Source organism: Misgurnus anguillicaudatus, chromosome 25 (assembly GCF_027580225.2).
Source record: "Misgurnus anguillicaudatus chromosome 25, ASM2758022v2, whole genome shotgun sequence".
NCBI lineage: Eukaryota > Metazoa > Chordata > Actinopteri > Cypriniformes > Cobitidae > Misgurnus > Misgurnus anguillicaudatus.
In genome coordinates this window covers 19,798,392-19,816,170 of record NC_073361.2, presented here as the reverse complement: position 1 = coordinate 19,816,170, position 17,779 = coordinate 19,798,392, and the positions used below count along the sequence as shown (strand labels likewise).

The 17,779-nt window shown below is 36.8% G+C and overlaps 1 protein-coding gene across 2 annotated transcripts in view; it reads left to right on the top strand.

The window, feature by feature from the left end:
* The window catches only part of oxsr1b (oxidative stress responsive kinase 1b), a 62,280-nt gene that overhangs the window by 12,126 nt on the left and 32,375 nt on the right, over positions 1-17,779 (top strand). For both annotated transcript variants that reach the window (XM_073864065.1, XM_073864066.1), the window contains exon 2: positions 7,685-7,791. In XM_073864065.1, coding sequence (XP_073720166.1) covers positions 7,685-7,791 — 107 coding nt within the window. The remainder of the gene's footprint in view (positions 1-7,684; positions 7,792-17,779) is intronic.

The following is a 17,779-nucleotide window of genomic DNA, read 5'->3' as shown; positions in this document are numbered from 1 at the left end:
ATCCTTTAGGAGATTTATTTATAAATGAGTTAACACGCGAATCCAGAAAGGAATTTATTTCTAAGACAGCCAGTCTGGCAGGGCGGACATTTCTGTAGCTTTTTTGCGAGCTGCCGCCGTGGGCTTTGTCTAGAAGGGATACAGCAAATGCCGAAAAGTTAAGGATTAGATTTGGAGGTAGGATCATTAGGATGAAAACAGCGGCTCTGGCTAAATGAGATACAAATACATCCTACAATCGTGTGAAATTTTGTGTTTAGAGTTGGGTTTCGTTGAAGGATTAGGATAAAACAGTGGTCATCCAGCGAGATTTCGTTTGCTGTATCCCTTCTATCCACAACCGCAGGCGTGGCGGGGATGTTTTAGGCATGGCGGGCCGCCACGGTAGAATGTATATAGCGGAAACACTGGTGGTTAAATCTGTTTGCGTGGGCTGCGTAGACCATCGATGGATTACTGATTAACAACAGCATTGTGTAACATTTCAAGTACATTAAACATTTTATGCTTAAAGTAAAAGCTTTTCTTTGTAAACTGACACATTTTCACATGTGTTTTGTATAAACCTGGTACATTTCTAATTTTAATAGCCCATTTAATAGTCTTATTTGATTATAACTCCTTAATCAAGTTAACATATAATATTTAATGTAAGTCATGAAGTTCGATGGAGGAATCAGTTAATCGTTATTTAGATTTCCATGAACTTTGGATGAGAGAAGATTAAGTATTTTTGGTGTACAGACACATCTGGTTGGATCGTGGTCTGCTCATTTTCTGTTAAACATTGACTGATGGAAAAACTAAATCAAAATTCTTCAGGATTTTTTTTTTTTGCTTTTTAGGTAAACCCACAACCTAGATGCAACCAAATAGCATCATATGTTGGTTTTCATTAAATAATTTCCCTAATGCTCTAACCCGGTTATCTCATATTTAATTATTAGAGTCAGAAACTAGCAGTCTGGTCAGGGCTCCATAAAATCCTAATGCTGTGAAACAGCACGCAACAGGGAAAAAAACCCTAAATAACAAAAGCAAACAAAACTTCTTCTGAAATAATCATTTATAATAAATAGATGATTTTGCCATCAAAAGACTTGCAATACAGTTCTTCCATGTGTTCTGTTTGTTCTCCTAAAACCTTGAGAACCCCAATATGAGAACCCTTATTAGCCAAGGGACCAAAAGAAAGGACATTTTTGATATTCACACTGGCTGTTATCAATATGTTATGATGTTTAGATATGACCTAATTATCTTTGTTATCGGGGTTGCTAGGCAGCATCTTTATTATTTCCTCATGTGTGATGTATTTGATGTTTTTATTGGGAGCAAAAGGGAGTTGGAAGTGGTGAGACATTAGTTATGATATGTAGCTCACATCATGTTGAGATGTATTCATGTTTCATGACTTTATAGTTCACTTTTACCTTATTTACATATCAAAAATATAATCAAGTGGGCAAACTGGATATCAAAGTCTGATTTAACAGATAATTGGGAGCTCTATAGAGATTTCTTGTAACGTCTTCATCCCCTTTCAGGCCTGTTCGCACCAAGAACATAACATAGGGCTGTCACGGTTTTGAAATTTGGCTGATGGTAAATTGTCTAATAAATTGTGACAATTATGCTGATTAATTACCTGTTTTAGGACTTTGACAGTTATGACGATTAATTCTCTGTTTTATTGCTTTGACATTTAATGTTCATACATTTTTTGTTTGTTCATGAAATTATTTTCACACATTGGTGTAATATTTAAATTAAATCTTTCGCAAGGTCTACCTGTCAGTAAATATTAATACACATAACACATATTTAAGTAATTATTTAATGAATATATATTTCAAAAACTTGAAAATTCTTCATAAGAAATAAAAACAATAAAGTGTCTGAAAAATAACTGAAAATAAAAATGCAATCATAATCTGACTATACCAGAACAGGCCTTAAATAATAGTCAATCCTACTAAGTTCATATTAGTACTGGACCATGTCTGTAGTGGCTGCAAAAAATCTATTCCTTAGAGATACTTAAGAATAGCATCCTTTACTTCCCTAAATTAGGAATTGTTTTGGAAATGTATGTTTTACCTGTCAGTTTATAATGCTGGTCAATGTTTTGCAGCATTTCTTCAAATGATGTATTGAATGTAGGGATGCACCGAATCCAGATTTTTTGGGTTCTGTTGAATTCCGAAACCACTGTTTAAGATTCCAAAACCGAATACCGAATCCTACTCGCATCCTTATTCCATTAACACAGTAAAACACATTAATGAACTAAACAACGTCCACAGCATTGTATTTTTCATTTTATTTAATTTTAACTGTAAAAAAAGGATATGCAACATTATGCCAGGATGACAAGTTGGAAAAACTATTTTGACAATTACCATAAGCCGATGCCTAATGAAAGCGATGCGTTGCGACACGCTCGTTTTTCCAACAAGCAGCTAGCGGGTTTTTTACGCGATGAAAACCGGCGCTCTGTTATTTAACGCGCTCAGCACTGAGCGCCGAGAATTAAAAAATATTCAACTTTGAGTGAAAAACTACGCTCGTCAATGTCAGTTTTCACACGGCCGTCCAATACAGTGGAGGAGGGGCGGGACATTACCACAGCAACCAACCGGCTCACAGCTAAAGCATCACAGCTACCAAGCACTCGGCTGAAAAACAGCTGGCATTCAACGTCCTCAAGGCGTTTTAGCCGCGTTTAAAAGTTTTGGTGTGTCCAGCCCCTAAGGCTCACCGAAAGAAAAAGCTCATCTCCACGTCAGCACCCGATGTGTGTTATCAACGGCCGCGTGACGTCGACAAGCGTAGCGCAAGCCTAGGGTTCGGTTCGGTGGAAAAAAAATCTAGGATTTGTCCGAACCCGAACCCCGTCAAAAAGCCCAGTATTCGGCCGAATCCGAATTCTGGATTTGGTGCATCCATAATTGAATGGCTTTGCAATGTTTCACATTACACTGTCAGTTAAGGGGCACCATCTGATACTGTCCTGTTTATACAGGCGCTGCAGCTCCCCCTTGTGTTTTTTAGAGAGATGAGCAATCATTGCGGTGATCTGAAATCATCGCGATGAGGTCAAACAATTGCGATTGAGAAAATGATTTAATCATTGTGATAGCCCTAAACTATAACGATAACTATATTACCGTCCACACCAATAGATTATAGGGGTGTGACGAGATCTCGCGAGATTAAATATGTATCGCGAGATTAAGTGTGTCTCGCGAGATTTCTTGTGTAGGTGAAATTCTGGGCATTTCTCAAATAAAAGACTGCATCCTTCGGAGGTCGCATTTTTAAACTGCATTTACTTCATAAAGACTGTCTTATTAGAGCCTACTAACAATTATAAAGTTTACTAATAATTTAGTTAATCGCAAATTGTTGTAATATGCTCACGACTTGCGAATGTAATGCTCAGTTAATGATCTGAAATAAACCTTAATGACGTATGCACCCTGCATATGCGACCTCCGGAGGATGCAGCTTTCTGTTTGACCCTTTTAGGGACCAGTTACACCAAAAGCGTTTATGGCAGTTGCAGGCGCCTTTTTTAAATGATCTTCTATGGGCATGGAGCGTTTGCGCGCTGTTTATGCGCGTTGAGCGCCTTGCGGTTTTGGCCGGCGGCCGCAGCACGCGCCTTTGAAGGAACGCTGAGAGCAGAGAAGCGCCCGACGTCATTCGCCTCTTTCCATTGTCCACTCGAATGAGGGGAGATGCGGGCCTTACGTTGTGGTGAGGGAAGTTTACAGTTGCTTTGAAGAACCGGACTCCACTCGCTCACTCTCTCCTGTGTGTTTGTGCACCTCTCACCCTCAAACAAGGTCAGAGCAAGTGTCATCTTTTTAAAGTTTCTGCTAATATGACAGTTAACAGCAAAAGAGCGCTCACGCTTCAATATTTGATTGACAAGACAGCTGACTAGGTGGTTGCCTAGCAATATAAAAGCCGCGTCGACTCGCACTGCTCTTTTTTAAAAAAAGGCAGTGCGTCGCGCCTTGCGTTTCCAAGCGTTTAAAGCGTGGTTGGTGTAATTAGCCTCTTACAGTGCATGCATTATATTCTGTCTTTTACTGCATTTGCTTTTTTGTTTGGGTTTCCAATAATGTTCGTTTGGGAGCTGGTGAGACGTGTTGTGTTTGTCTGTTGATCACTGTCAGATGTGAAGTCTCAGCAGATTAAACCATCACAGAGTTTACATGATTTAATGTCTGCGTGTTCATTTCTATTGTAAAGAAATGGATGTATATTAAATATTTAAATGGATTTAAACATTGTTTGATTAAAAAAGCGTTTCTCTCCGTCTAAAGTGAAAGTGAAGATAGCGTCCGCGAGACGAGTCAACTATCTCCCCCTGCAGGCATTTGTTATAATATATACATAATTCCTTTTATTTATAGACCACAAATGTAATGTGTTTGTTAATGTAATGTTGTTTAATGTAACTTGGTTTTAATACTTTATTTGAACCAATTATTATTGCATCTTCGTTATTATGTTATTTTAAAGGGTACTGCTCACTTGGGTCTATTTTTATTACCCAAAAATAACAAATTGCTTCATTATCAGTTAGTAAAGTAATTGTTAGGGCCAGTCCTCGATTAGTTAAAACATTTAAAAATAACATGATTTTAGATTCTTATTCATTTATTTTATCATTGAAGGTTTCTTAAAAAGTGTAAAAATATCGTCTCGTTCTCGTGAACCCAATCTCGTGTCTCGTCTCGTCTCGTGGATTAAGTGTCTCGTCACACCCCTAATAGATTATAACATTGTTATAGCAAATTTGCTCACTTCAGTTTTATTATTTCAATGCGAAACCCTTTAAATCAGATTCAGATGCTGTGGATCAGCTTTTACTACTGGAAATTTCCTGGCCAGTGTAATGTTACAGTACAATTGCAGTCATTGTTGAAGAACATCATCATATTGTATTTCTAAAGTGAGTATAAGTATAGCATGCTAAAAAAATGGTAACAGCACACTACAGATGTCAAGTTATTCTGATGTTTGGAGATTGTATTTATTTTTTAATGGCAATATTTAGATATAGATTTTTTTTGTAGTCTTCGATCTGTGGTTTAAATTTTCAGAGTTTAGTTAGCTGTTCATTTTCATCACTTTAGTTTAAATTAAAAATACCAAATTTTCTTCTTCCAAATCCATGATCCAATCAAAGCGCTAAACAAAGAGGACTTTGTTATTATCAGGGCCATATGAAGATTGAGGAAATGATTAAAAATAACTCCTCCTACCTCATACTAGCTCAATAATATTTCATTTATATTCAGCTCGGAGTGCAAACATAGGTGCCCGCTGATTTACGAGGGTCTCGGCCTTGTGAAGTCTGCCTTTCATTATTCAGGACGACCTTGCGTTGTCAATAGTAGAACTGTCTTCAGAAGTATCTTGTCTGGTTTTTCTCCTGTCTCGGTCTTTGGTGCCATGAGCAGGATCTCATTAAACCACTCTGGGGATTAACCTCAGCTGTAAAGTTGAAAGCCAAGTATAGTGCAAATCCTTTGACTTATAGTCTGTTAGGATTTAATAGTCTTTTAGCATGAATGTCCATTGATGCTGTAATGGTTTTGAATTAAGTTTAGCTGTCAGTTGTACTCAGCTGACACTTTCCCTTGCAGAAAGGACTTTTTCTTAGCAGGTGTAAGTTTTGAATAATTTTGTACATACAACAGAATTGGACTGAATACAGTTTGTATGAATGAATACCCAAAGTCAAGCCCCTGTGACCATCACTGATACAAAAATATTACACTACATTAATATTTTACATTTCTGTTCAAGCATTTGGCAGATATCGTTATCAAAGCGACTTATAGTTAGGGTTGTCACGATGATGAAATTTGTCTGACGTGATTATGGAGATTAATTGCCTGTTTTACGGCTTTGACAATTATGACGATTATTTGCCTATTTTATTGCTTTGACATTTAATTCTCATAATTTTTTTCTTTGTTTTTGAAATAATTTTCACATATTGTTGTGATTATTTAAATTAAATATTTTTTAAGGTTTACCTGGCAGTAAATATTAATACACATAACACATATTTAATTGTAATCTGATACTGTCTCATTTATACAGGCGCTGCAGCTCCCCCTTGTGTTTTTAGAGAGATGTGCAATCATTGCGGTGATTTGAAATCATCACGATGAGGTCAAACGCGATGAGACGATTAATTTATCATTTTGACAGCCCTACTTACAGTGCATTCAATGTGGTTGCAAAATTCCAGGTATTTTCAAGGCTGAAAACTTTCCATGGGAATTAATGGGAATAAAATGGGAATTTGAAAAAATCTTGCTGAAATCTTGCAGTATAATTTTGTTAAAAAATTTGTTAAAATTTTATCCAAGGACTACATCAAGTCAAGTAGGTTTTGATGATAAAACTTGAATAAATATATTTGATCTATAGTATTATAGTTTAACTAGCAAATACCAAAATGTGTTTATACAGTAGCTTGCTAGCTATCCAGTAAAACAGATATCTAAATGTAACCTGGCACTATTTCATTGAACATTTATGAGTCTAGCTATCATGTAGCTAACTCAAGCTGTGATGCTTTTTCTTCTACATTCTGCTAGCCAGTTTTCTGTTATCATACAGAATAACTGTATCAGCCAAACGTTTGGACAGATTACTATTTTTAATGTTTTTAAAAGAAGACACTTATGCTCATCAAGCCTACATTTATTTGATCAAAAATCCTTCAGAAATCATTCATATTAGGATGTCAAGTATCAGGATTTTTCAAAATTTGTATTACCTTGCATGCATGTCTGCTTATGACCAAGCAAAATGTTTATTTATTTCTACATAGTGATGCATAACGATTAATTGTGATTAATCTATAGCAAAATCAAAGTTTTGTGTACATCATATATGTGTGTGAACTGTGTATAATAATTATGTGTATATATAAATAGGCACACATGCATGTATAATTTTAAGAATTTATATATAATATAAATCATACATAAATATACAAATGTATATAAACATTTCTTTAATATATACATGCATGTATAAGTTTAAGAAAAAATAACATTTATTTATTAAGTATTTATATATAATATAAATTATACATAAATATACAAATGTTTTAAACATTTCTTTAATATATACATGCATGTATAAGTTTAAGAAAAAATAAAATTTATTTATTAAGTATTTATATTTATATATAATATAAATTATACATAAATATACAAATGTATATAAACATTTCTTTAATATATACATGCATGTGTGTGCATTTATCTATATAATTATTTTACACAGTTCACACACACACATATGATGTAAACAAAAACTTTTATTCTGCTATAGACTAATCGCGATTAATTGTTATGCATCCCTATTTCCAAATAATTTCCATAAATTCCTGTTAAATTTACAATTTGGAATATTTCCAAAATTTCCCACCTTAAGTTCCCATGGAAATTTATCGGAAATGTACCTGAAACTTTCTGCCTCTTTTCAACATTAGCATTCAAGCAATACATTTTCTTTATCAGTGTCTAGGATCAATCCCATGACCCTTGCGTTGCTAATGCAGTGCACTACCAAGTTTTTCATGCTTGGCTCCTGATAATCTTTGAGTTTAACATTCTTTCTTGCTTTGTTATCGGAAGTGGAGCTACGGCTGTGGTTCAGGCTGCCTACTGTGCGCCCAGAAAAGAGAAGGTCGCCATCAAACGCATCAATCTGGAAAAATGCCAGACCAGCATGGATGAGCTCCTGGTATGCGAACTATTACTACAGAGCAGCACATAAACAAACACCACATATCTTGTTTGGTTCATCGCATTATGCATTTGGCAGACACTTTTATCCAAAGCAACTTACAGTCTTGCATTCCACTATGGACTTAACATGTCCCAGATATTTACAGTATGTAGACTGTGACTGTGAATCAGCATGAATCAGCGTTACAGACTCTTTTTTTGTTTTTGTTTTTTGTTTTTAGTACACATTCTTAAAATGTGACACTTTTCTAACTTGTGTTTTAGTTGAGGCTTTATTGACGAATAGATGTTTGGATGTGTGTTCAATGCTGCTGTTGTACATTTACATTTATGCGTTTGGCAGACGCTTTTATCCAAATCAAATCACTCTGTAGTAACACTGTAGTTGTTAACATACCAGTTTAACATATATGTAATTTGATAGTAACTAATACTATAAAAAAGAGCTAGGAGAAGTGTTGCCATTGAGATACAGACCCCTCTTTCTATTTAAATGTATGAAGTCTGTATGCAGTGATCCCAGCTGGGTAACATTTAAAGACTGCATGTGTATGCATTTAAGTCATCATGGTTATAAGTTGGCAGTAGACCAAGACCATACTGGGTGAATTTGCTCATTTTATCTCCCTTGCATTTTCTATTTGTCTATAAATCAATTTCTCATTAGTAAAAGTTACAAAACTAAACTAAAATCATACTTGTTAAGGCTTAACTACCGTTTATATCTTTTAATTCATGCAAGGCGGTAACAGTGTTTCTGCAATTTCCAGATTATTAACTATGGCAAAGGGATTCCTTTTATTTGTTTTCAGTTTTATGCCATGGGTTTTACATCTCATTTAGGATTCCCCCCTTTGAGAGTATGCACCTCTGTGTGCAAAAAAATAAATGCTGATTAATATAAGACTTAAATAAACAGTTCACCCAAAAATGAAAATTATTTCATCACATAGGCATATTGTTTGTTACAAACCTATGACTTTTTTGAATTAATCACTTTGAATAATTTTCTTATGTCATTAATTTATGCATTTGGCAGACAATTTTATCCAAAATGGCTTAAGCTGCCTTTACACGACAAACGACGGCCGATAAACCGGAAGTTATTCATTTCCTATGGAGAGTCGCGAAGGGGCTGCGTGAGATGCCGACCATCTGCGGATGATCCCTTTTGAGTTTTGGATCCGTTAAAAAAATTGATCTTGTGCGAATACACCGCATGCGATATGTCAACCAGAAGTAATGTATTTCAGTCAAAAACAGTGTGTGAGGTGAAAATTAATAATCCTTTTTGTTAAACTTAATCAGTAACATTTTTAATTATTAAAAATAAAAACGATTGATTACTGATAAAGCCCGATTTATAGTCATGCATAAGCTTTACGCGTATATTATCCGTAGCCTGTGCATAGCTCTGCATAGCAAATTCTTTAACAGCGCAAGTGCTGTGACTGGTTCACTAGAAGCCTTCTCGTCAGGTAAAAAAAACTGCGTCATAGGTATTTTCGTTTGCGACGGTGAAAACAAAGATGGGCCAAGTTGAGGAGTGATTTAACTTAAATGGACACTTCACCCATTTGCATTAAGCTTTGTATCGTTAGAACCCCAGTCATGTTTTTGAATGGTCGTACATCATTTCCTTAGTTGCCGCTGAGACAGGAGAAATACAGATTTCAGTGTTGCACTGAAAAAATCATCATTTTGCATCATTGAAAGCAGGAAGTCCAATATCTTTGTTAAAGGAACAGTATGTAGGATTGTGGCCAAAATTGGTACTGCAATCACACAACTGGTGGCCAATACATAGCATGACAACATAAACATCAGTTGAGGGCTGCAACTACGCTTTTTAAATGATAATATCCTGGCCAGCCCACTGTTGTCAGTGATATAAGTATTTGAAATGAAAATTATTTCTTAATGTCTAATGACATATCAGGGCCATTTTATGATTAATTGATATACATTTCTTACATACTGTTCCTTTAAGGGGGTGACACTACAAACACCCCTTTTCTCTGTCAAAAAGGGAACAAAATTCCAAATATATGTTACATTTCGACTACAAATATGACGCACTTTCAATAAAGATTAATGTTTCTACGGGTGAAATGCTCCTTTAAACTGCAACAAAAAAGTGGCTGTTTATTTACTTCCACTGCTGGTCTTCTCAAAATATACCCAACAAGTTGCTGTTTCCTCTTCGTTTGTGGGTTAATGTTTGTGGTCACGCTGCTACTGTGGTTACATTACACGTGTGGATACTGCCAACCAGCGGTCTGCGCGTGTGTTTGCAAGGGTATAAATCGCGACTTATCGCGAATAAGTCGCAGCTACGGCGTAGGACCTACGCAAAAATATATTGAGCCCTTAACTCTTTCCCCGCCATTGAGTTATCTCGTCAATTAAGAGAAAACGCTTCCCTGCCAATGACGAGAATTTCCGGCTTTCAGCAATACCACTATTATCCACCAGGTGCAATTTATACAACCCGGAAGTAACGCCTCACGTGAAAGAACTCTGTGTATGTTATAAAGATCGCTCTGCATCTGATCTCTATCAAAAGTCAAAAATTCAAAAATTGAATTATCTCAGCTTTTTGCTAAAAATTTGGTGTTTTTGAAGAAACCTACCCATATTTGAGAGGTGATAAAAAGAGAACTGATGAAGGTAGGATGAAACGTTTTAGTTTTTTTTAAGCAGATGGTCTGGTCTTTCATTTGTTATATTGTATGATTATATTTTTAAAGAAGAACATTTTCTGGAAGGCATTAATCTTTTGAAAATCATGAAAAATGCTGGCGCTGGCTGCCAAACTTTTTAAAAACGCGTGCGGGGAAAGAGTTAAGTAATACATTATTAATTTAATATGTATATGTATTTTAATCTTGTCTTCATATTAAAAATATTGGTAGTCTTTGTTCATATATGCAAAGCTGTTTATTGTTTCAGTTATTTGCGTTCATTTATTTATTCCACTATGGTAAATTTTGGAATGAAGCCTCATTTATATTACATATACATTTTATCAGTATGGGTTCCCTAGGATCGAACCCATGACTTTTGCGCTGCTTATGCTATGCTCTCCCAATTGAACTACAGGGACAGCATTAGGGACATGAAATAGTCATGAGGAAATTATGAGAGAATAAACGTTATCCTGGACCACAAAACCAGTCATCAGTCGCATTGGTATATGCCAAAAATCATTACTATATTACGTAAAGATTATGTTCTATGAAGATATTTGTAAATTTCCAATCGTAAATATATCAAAACATTTTTTTAGAGTGGATGCAGCAAAATTTCTATCAAAATTGGCCAGAAACTCGCGTAGTAATATGCGTTGCTGTATATTTGGACTTTGAACTTTAAATGCAATCTTCTCAATATTTTTTTATATTTTGGTTTTAACCGTTGTTTCTCGGCCAAATATCGTCATATCTTAACAAACCATACATCAATGGAAAGCTTATTTTTGCAGGATGTATGATGATGTATAAATCTCAACTTCAAAAAATTAACCCTTATGACTGGTTTAGGGTCACAAATCTGAATGTACCGATCCCTTTAGGCCTAGTTATTAAAGTGCATTTAAAAACTTGCAAAATTTTTCTCTCTTACAGTTTCATGAGATCACTTGAAATACAACAGCTAATTGTATAGTTTCCATACATAAATCCCTTCTACATAAATCCTTTCCATTTCCCAGCTTATTAACTTCATCTATCCACTCCCCTAGGAGCTCAAAAGGTCACGCTTGTGTTTCCTCGTGATCGGGGGGAGCTGATTTCTTGTTCACTGAGAAAGCTCATATTCCCTTTTTACAGGCCTCTCCGCAAGAGGTTACCAGGAACTCAATGCTTCTCACATGCAGGTATCTCACAGAGGAGATGACAGGCATGCCCTCTTATTTGAGCAAGAAGAAACAAGACTGTTGTTCAGCTGAACTGAAGTGAACTTTCGGAAATTAAATAGGTGAAAGTTAAGCCTGGTGCAGCACACAGTGTGTTTTGGCAGTGGGTTTGCCGTCCAATACAGATTTTGGAAACTTCATGAGCTCTCAGTCATTGGGAAAAATCATCAGTCTTGGATTGAGGTGTCGTAAGTTTTAGTTTGACAGTAAGCCTATGACGGCCATCCAATGGTGAATGCATTTGTGTGTGTTTAAGAAAAAAATAGTTATCTTCATTCTTCATACATCTAAATCCATGTATGCTTTGATATGCAATATTAATATCTCATTGTTTCACCTTTGTTATAAAATGTCCACAAATTCCCCTTTATTGTCCAGCTATGACAGAACTTTTTACTTATCATAATTGTTTTAGGTTTGCAGGGAATTATTTCAGTTCACGTGTCATTGATGATGTCAGAACGTGATGGGATCAATCAGCCAAAAAGCTGACCAAACTGTTTGCTAAGATGCATCATGCAGTATGACATCAAGTCAATTGATGTTGTGTAGTCCGTTGTAAAAGAGTCCCACTCAATACATGGTGTGCAACAGTCGGAAAGAAACCCGGCTTCAAATTCTTGGAGAGTCGGAGGTCACATGGAAAGTTACAGTTTTTCTTCATTTTTATGACCCGCTGAGTGTTCTCTTAAATGCAGAGGAGGCATTAAATTAAAGCCAGATTGCTTAAATAATGAGGGAGCGCGGCAGGCGACCATTACATACACTTTGCATTAATGGCAGAGGAAATTCCTCAGAGCTGTGGGTCAATTTCGCTTGTGATCTGTCCAGTTAACTGAAGTATAGTTCTTCCCAACATGCCGCAGCAGCCCAAATAGCTGTGAACGAGTGTGGATTGTGTTGTAGTGGGAGGAACAAGTGTTGAGATCCAGCCAATGACATCAAGCTGAATCTATAGTAGCGCCACTGTGTTTCATTGCAGCGTTGACTAGCGGGACGTGACGAGACCTTCCCAGGGCGTCTTGAGATCACATGACCCCAATGCCTGCCAATTCTCTGTCAATACTTGTAATGAATGTACTGCATACCTCCTCTTTGATAAATTAGATGTGTTGAAATGTGCACCGTACCTGATGCTGCTTCTAGTGAACCACTTTTCCTGCTGATCTATTTTTATCTGATTTTAAAGCTAATGAAGTCGTTAGTCATGGCACGTTGGTTTGGGTAATGGGGGTAATGTGAAAACGTGACCCTGCTGGTGAAAACCCAGCTAAAGAAATTTTTTTGTGATTTAGGGTTTTTGACATAAAACTGTCTTACATAAAGATCATTCTGTGAAAATATAACCTTGATATCTTTATATTGACTGAGTAGGGCCATGTCAAAGATTAAAAGCATAGTGAAATTAATGGGTAAAATCAAACTTTGATGCTCTTAATCTCATAATTAGATTGTGAGACTTTAAAGAGCCACACAGATCCAAAATCGAAAATGACCTGTATTGCAGTGTGTCATGTAGCGGTCTATCAATGCAAACAATTTGCACGATTAATTAATTAAGTTATGGGCTTCTAAAGTAGAGAGTTGACTGCTAAAACAAGTCATCTAAGAATTGAATCTCCTGCCTGACTTTATCCACGTAATACCAACATTTTGCATAATAATCTCTGCCTACAGCCTTGCCCGCGGGAGAAACGAAAACTATGACCTGCCCACAGCTAGTTAGTGTGTAAACATCATATCACGCTTTGTTTTCAGTTTGTGTTGTTTTCACTACCTAAGGATGAAGATATATGAAGAATCTGTGGTTAAAATTACTTTGTCAAGGAGGGATATACTAAACGTTTAGCTGTGAAGAATCAGTGGTTAAAATTACTTTTTCACGGAGAGATGTATTAGATGTTTTGCAATGAAAGATGGTTCAGTACCCACTTTATTTGGAACAACATGCGTCTCCTAACCACAACCTGTAAGTATGACTATAGCTACATATTTGCTTAAATGAGTGTAAAAATGTTAATGTCTGTCGTTGTTTTTATAACCTGGACTAATGATGAATGATGTGTATTGATGTTGTTTTTTAAACTCTTAATATATTGTCAGAGAATCACGTTAGCAAGCGGCTAACGCATGCTGCATTTACGGTTTTGCTATGGCCCAGTTAACTTGCATAAATGCTTAAAAGAGTATAAAATGTTAGTTTCTATCATTGTTTTTATTGCTTGGATTAATGACGAATGATGTGTATTGATGTCAATAATGTCTTTTCAGTAAATCATGTTAGCACTAGGTCAATACATGTTTTACTATTGTTGGTCTGTGCCACTGATCTGTGGTCTGTGCGGAGACTGTGTCATTTGACCAATCAGAGCAGAGTAGGCTACTGAAAGGTGGGTTTTAGGCAGACTGAGTCGTTGAACGGCTTCACACGAATCGATTGAGGATCTCTCGAGAAATGGGGTAATTTTAAATTAATATTTTGATTTTACAGTGTTTTTTGACCTTGCATGCATTTAAACCTGTTGTCCGGGACTTATAAACAGTAGGGATGTAACGATTCAACCGTGTGTCCCATTAAAAATGCCTGTCTGAAATCGATTCTGAATCGCAAGGCTGCGATTCTTTGTTTCATGCACAGCGTGTGCATGTACTACAGCATTTGGTCAGTAGGAAGTCCTTATTAATCTAAAATCATTATGAGTCGGAGTCGTTTATAACGTGCAATTAAAAAAGCAACACACGTTAAACAAAAAAAATAAAAATATTACTTATTATCATTAAAATACCTGAAATAAATTGAAGAACAGTGATATAAATATTCCTGTAGACATTTCCTGGAATAGCATTCGTAATACTACTTCTTCTGTGGCACAAAGGGAGTTTCTGCACAGGAGCGCCCCCTGGCGTTCGGATGTGCCTGGATTTCACCGTAATTCATTCAAATTCATTCATTGAGAAAACGCGCATTTGCACGGTTAATCGTTACACCCCTAATAAACAGTGATAGGACACTCAAAATTGGCATCTTACTGGCTCTTTAACTTCGATTTCACTGACAGGGTCACATACGTATGAACAGATTAATGCTATGTATTGTTGTATACAAGCATTTTTATTGTATTTGAGAGTCAGTCAAGACAATGATGATGACTTGATTGTCATTGCATATTTGGTTAGTAGTAGCTCATGCAAAAGAATTTGACTTCTTAACCAAACTGCTCATCCAAACAGTCAGTTTTACTTGACAATGTAAATCGAATGGAAATGTTTTCTGGGGAAATAAAGAGATAACGCTATAGAGGTTTTTTGCTTCAGTGGGAATTTGCCTTGAGGAAGAAGGAAAGCGTTTTTTTTCCACTAGGCATAGTGACTAGCTTACTGTGACATAACAGAAAACAAAGAGTCTCTGAGTCGTTTCCCTGCTCATTGTCCTCTGAAAGTACACAAGTCGGGTGGCGAACGGTCTCTTGATGTCACCCACCCCACACAGGCTATTGTTTTCCCCTCTCGGATAGATACCGTCCAGTCAAACTGAGATGACCCCCCCCTTCGGCCCCCTTTACTGTGAGAACACTAGCCAATGATCATACAAAGCATGCCTAAGGCTTGGCCTTGTGCAGTATTGTTTTTTGTGTATACCCAGACAGGCCCATAGACTAATGCTGAATAAATGAAGGAATTCCAACTTCGGGACAAAGGGGTGGGAGATACCCCACGGCCCTCTGTTGGGGTGTTAGTTTCCTCAGTTTTGACACGAGGCCACTAGTCTATGATGTTAATATTATGTTTTGGATTAGTGGAAAATGTGTTCAGATGGTTTATTCGAGGACTCTGCCTGGAAAGTGATTTGTCAGGAATTCAAATGGCCCCGTCACTTTTTGTCTTTGCCTTATATCTAAATACCCGAAAAGGTTGTCAAGTTCATTACAACATGGTTGCGTTTCTCAGTACGCCATAACCATGCTTGAAATGGTTTACAGTTAAACATACAGCAGGCACACAGTGGGCTTTGTATGTGACCCTGTCTGTGAAATTCTGGCTAAAGCCTCATTTGAAGATTTCACATTGATTACAATATTTGACATTGTCATGACTCAGTCAATATTAAACACATCCAGGTTATATTTCCACAGAATGTTTTTTACATTATATGTAGGATCATGATTGTATAGAAAACGGTAAATGACAAAAATGACTAGATGGGTTTTCACAGACACATCCTAACCAAATATATTTTGTGTGCAAATACGATGTACATCACTCCATGTGAAGAAATGTTAGTAAATGCATTTAGACATTTACATATAAAGCTTGCATAATACGAGTATGACCTAATTCTTATTTATATTAGAGCAATCTTGGGCAACCAGCTGAAGACCATTCTAAGCCTCAGCTTTGTGCTACACTAACTTGTGTATGTGGATAAGGGTTGTTTTAATCCATATTAAGCCTGATGTTTTTCCTCTTATTCATACATATGTGTATGTATAGCCCTTTTCACACAGACATTACGGAAAATACACAGGAAATGCCTCCGGGATTTGTCTTGGATTGTTAGATTTTGGTTCATATACAATGCCAATAATTTCCTGGAATCTGTGTGTTCGTTCACACAGATACCATAAATATCCCTGAAAGACATGTAACGTAGTTCAGCATCTGAAGTTTGCTTATTATCAATAATTTTTTCTTGTTTATGGAAAGACTATAAAGGAGCTTGTGATGCGCCGTTCTAGTATGCTGGTGCATGATCTTAACTTCAGGGTTGATATTTGACAAGCTCCCTTCAGTCCAGTTTGCAGACATTTCTCGTCGTGAATGTTAATCTGCATGTAAACCCCTTGTTTTAAAGAGCTGAACCATAACTTCATGCTTTCATAACACGCGCGTCCTTACTATGACATGCCCCTTACGGCATTGTTTCTGCGTCTCATTCACACTTCTGCGTCTCATTCACACTGAGGGCTTTCCGGGTATCTTAAGGCAATGTGACTAGGTCCTCTTTCCAGGGGGGATCTCTGAACATTTACGGGATGGGTTTGCGTTCACATAGAAGCTTGTCTGCCAATTTTACTTGTATTTTTCTTGTAAGTGCTGTGTGAATGAGGCTTATATTTGTTAGGGGTGCACCGAAATTTCGGTCGCCGAAAAATTTCTGCCGAAAATGGCATTATCGGTTTCGGGCCGAAATAAAAATCCAGCCGAAAAAGTCAACCGAAAATGAATGTCAACCACGCCCCTCCCATCCGTGGGCTAGCGATTGGGTTTCACTCACGGTGATCAGTCGTCTCCCACCCCTCCCCTTCGTGCTCAACCAGGTTTTACTCACGGTCGAGCTGCTTGCACGCGTCTGCAAAGATTAAGCATGTCTTGATGTGTAAACTTTAGAGAGAATCGCGCTAATGTGTCTCATACTGTAATACATTAACATACATTTGGCGAATAAAGCAACGAAACACAACGTAACGTTTTTATGTGGAGCGACTGTTGCGCTGTTTGGGGTTCACCCTCGGTCTCTGTGTGCGCCCGCGTTTAAGTGCCCTCAATAGTGCACATACGAGAGACGCGTTAAAAAAACAAACAAACAAACATAAAATCTCTCTGTTATTAACAGGGCACATATAAACAAAATTATCTCCACAGTTTTCTTTTTCTAATAAAAACATTTGTTTATGTCTTACGTGTATGTATAGATTACAGTCAGATTAACCTACTTAAAGGAATAGTCTACTCATTTTCAATATTAAAATATGTTATTACCTTAACTAAGAATTGTTGATACATCCCTCTATCATCAGTGTGCGTGCACGTAAGCGCTGGAGCGCGCTGCGACTCTTCGATAGCATTTAGCGTAGCCCCATTCATTCAATGGTACCAATCAGAGATAAAGTTAGAAGTGACCAAACACATCAACGTTTTTCCTATTTAAGATGAGTAGTTATACGAGCAAGTTTGGTGGTACAAAATAAAACGTAGCGCTTTTCTAAGCGGATTTAAAAGAGGAACTATATTTTATGGTGTAATAGCACTTTTGGGAGTACTTCGACTCGCCTGAAAAGTCCACTCC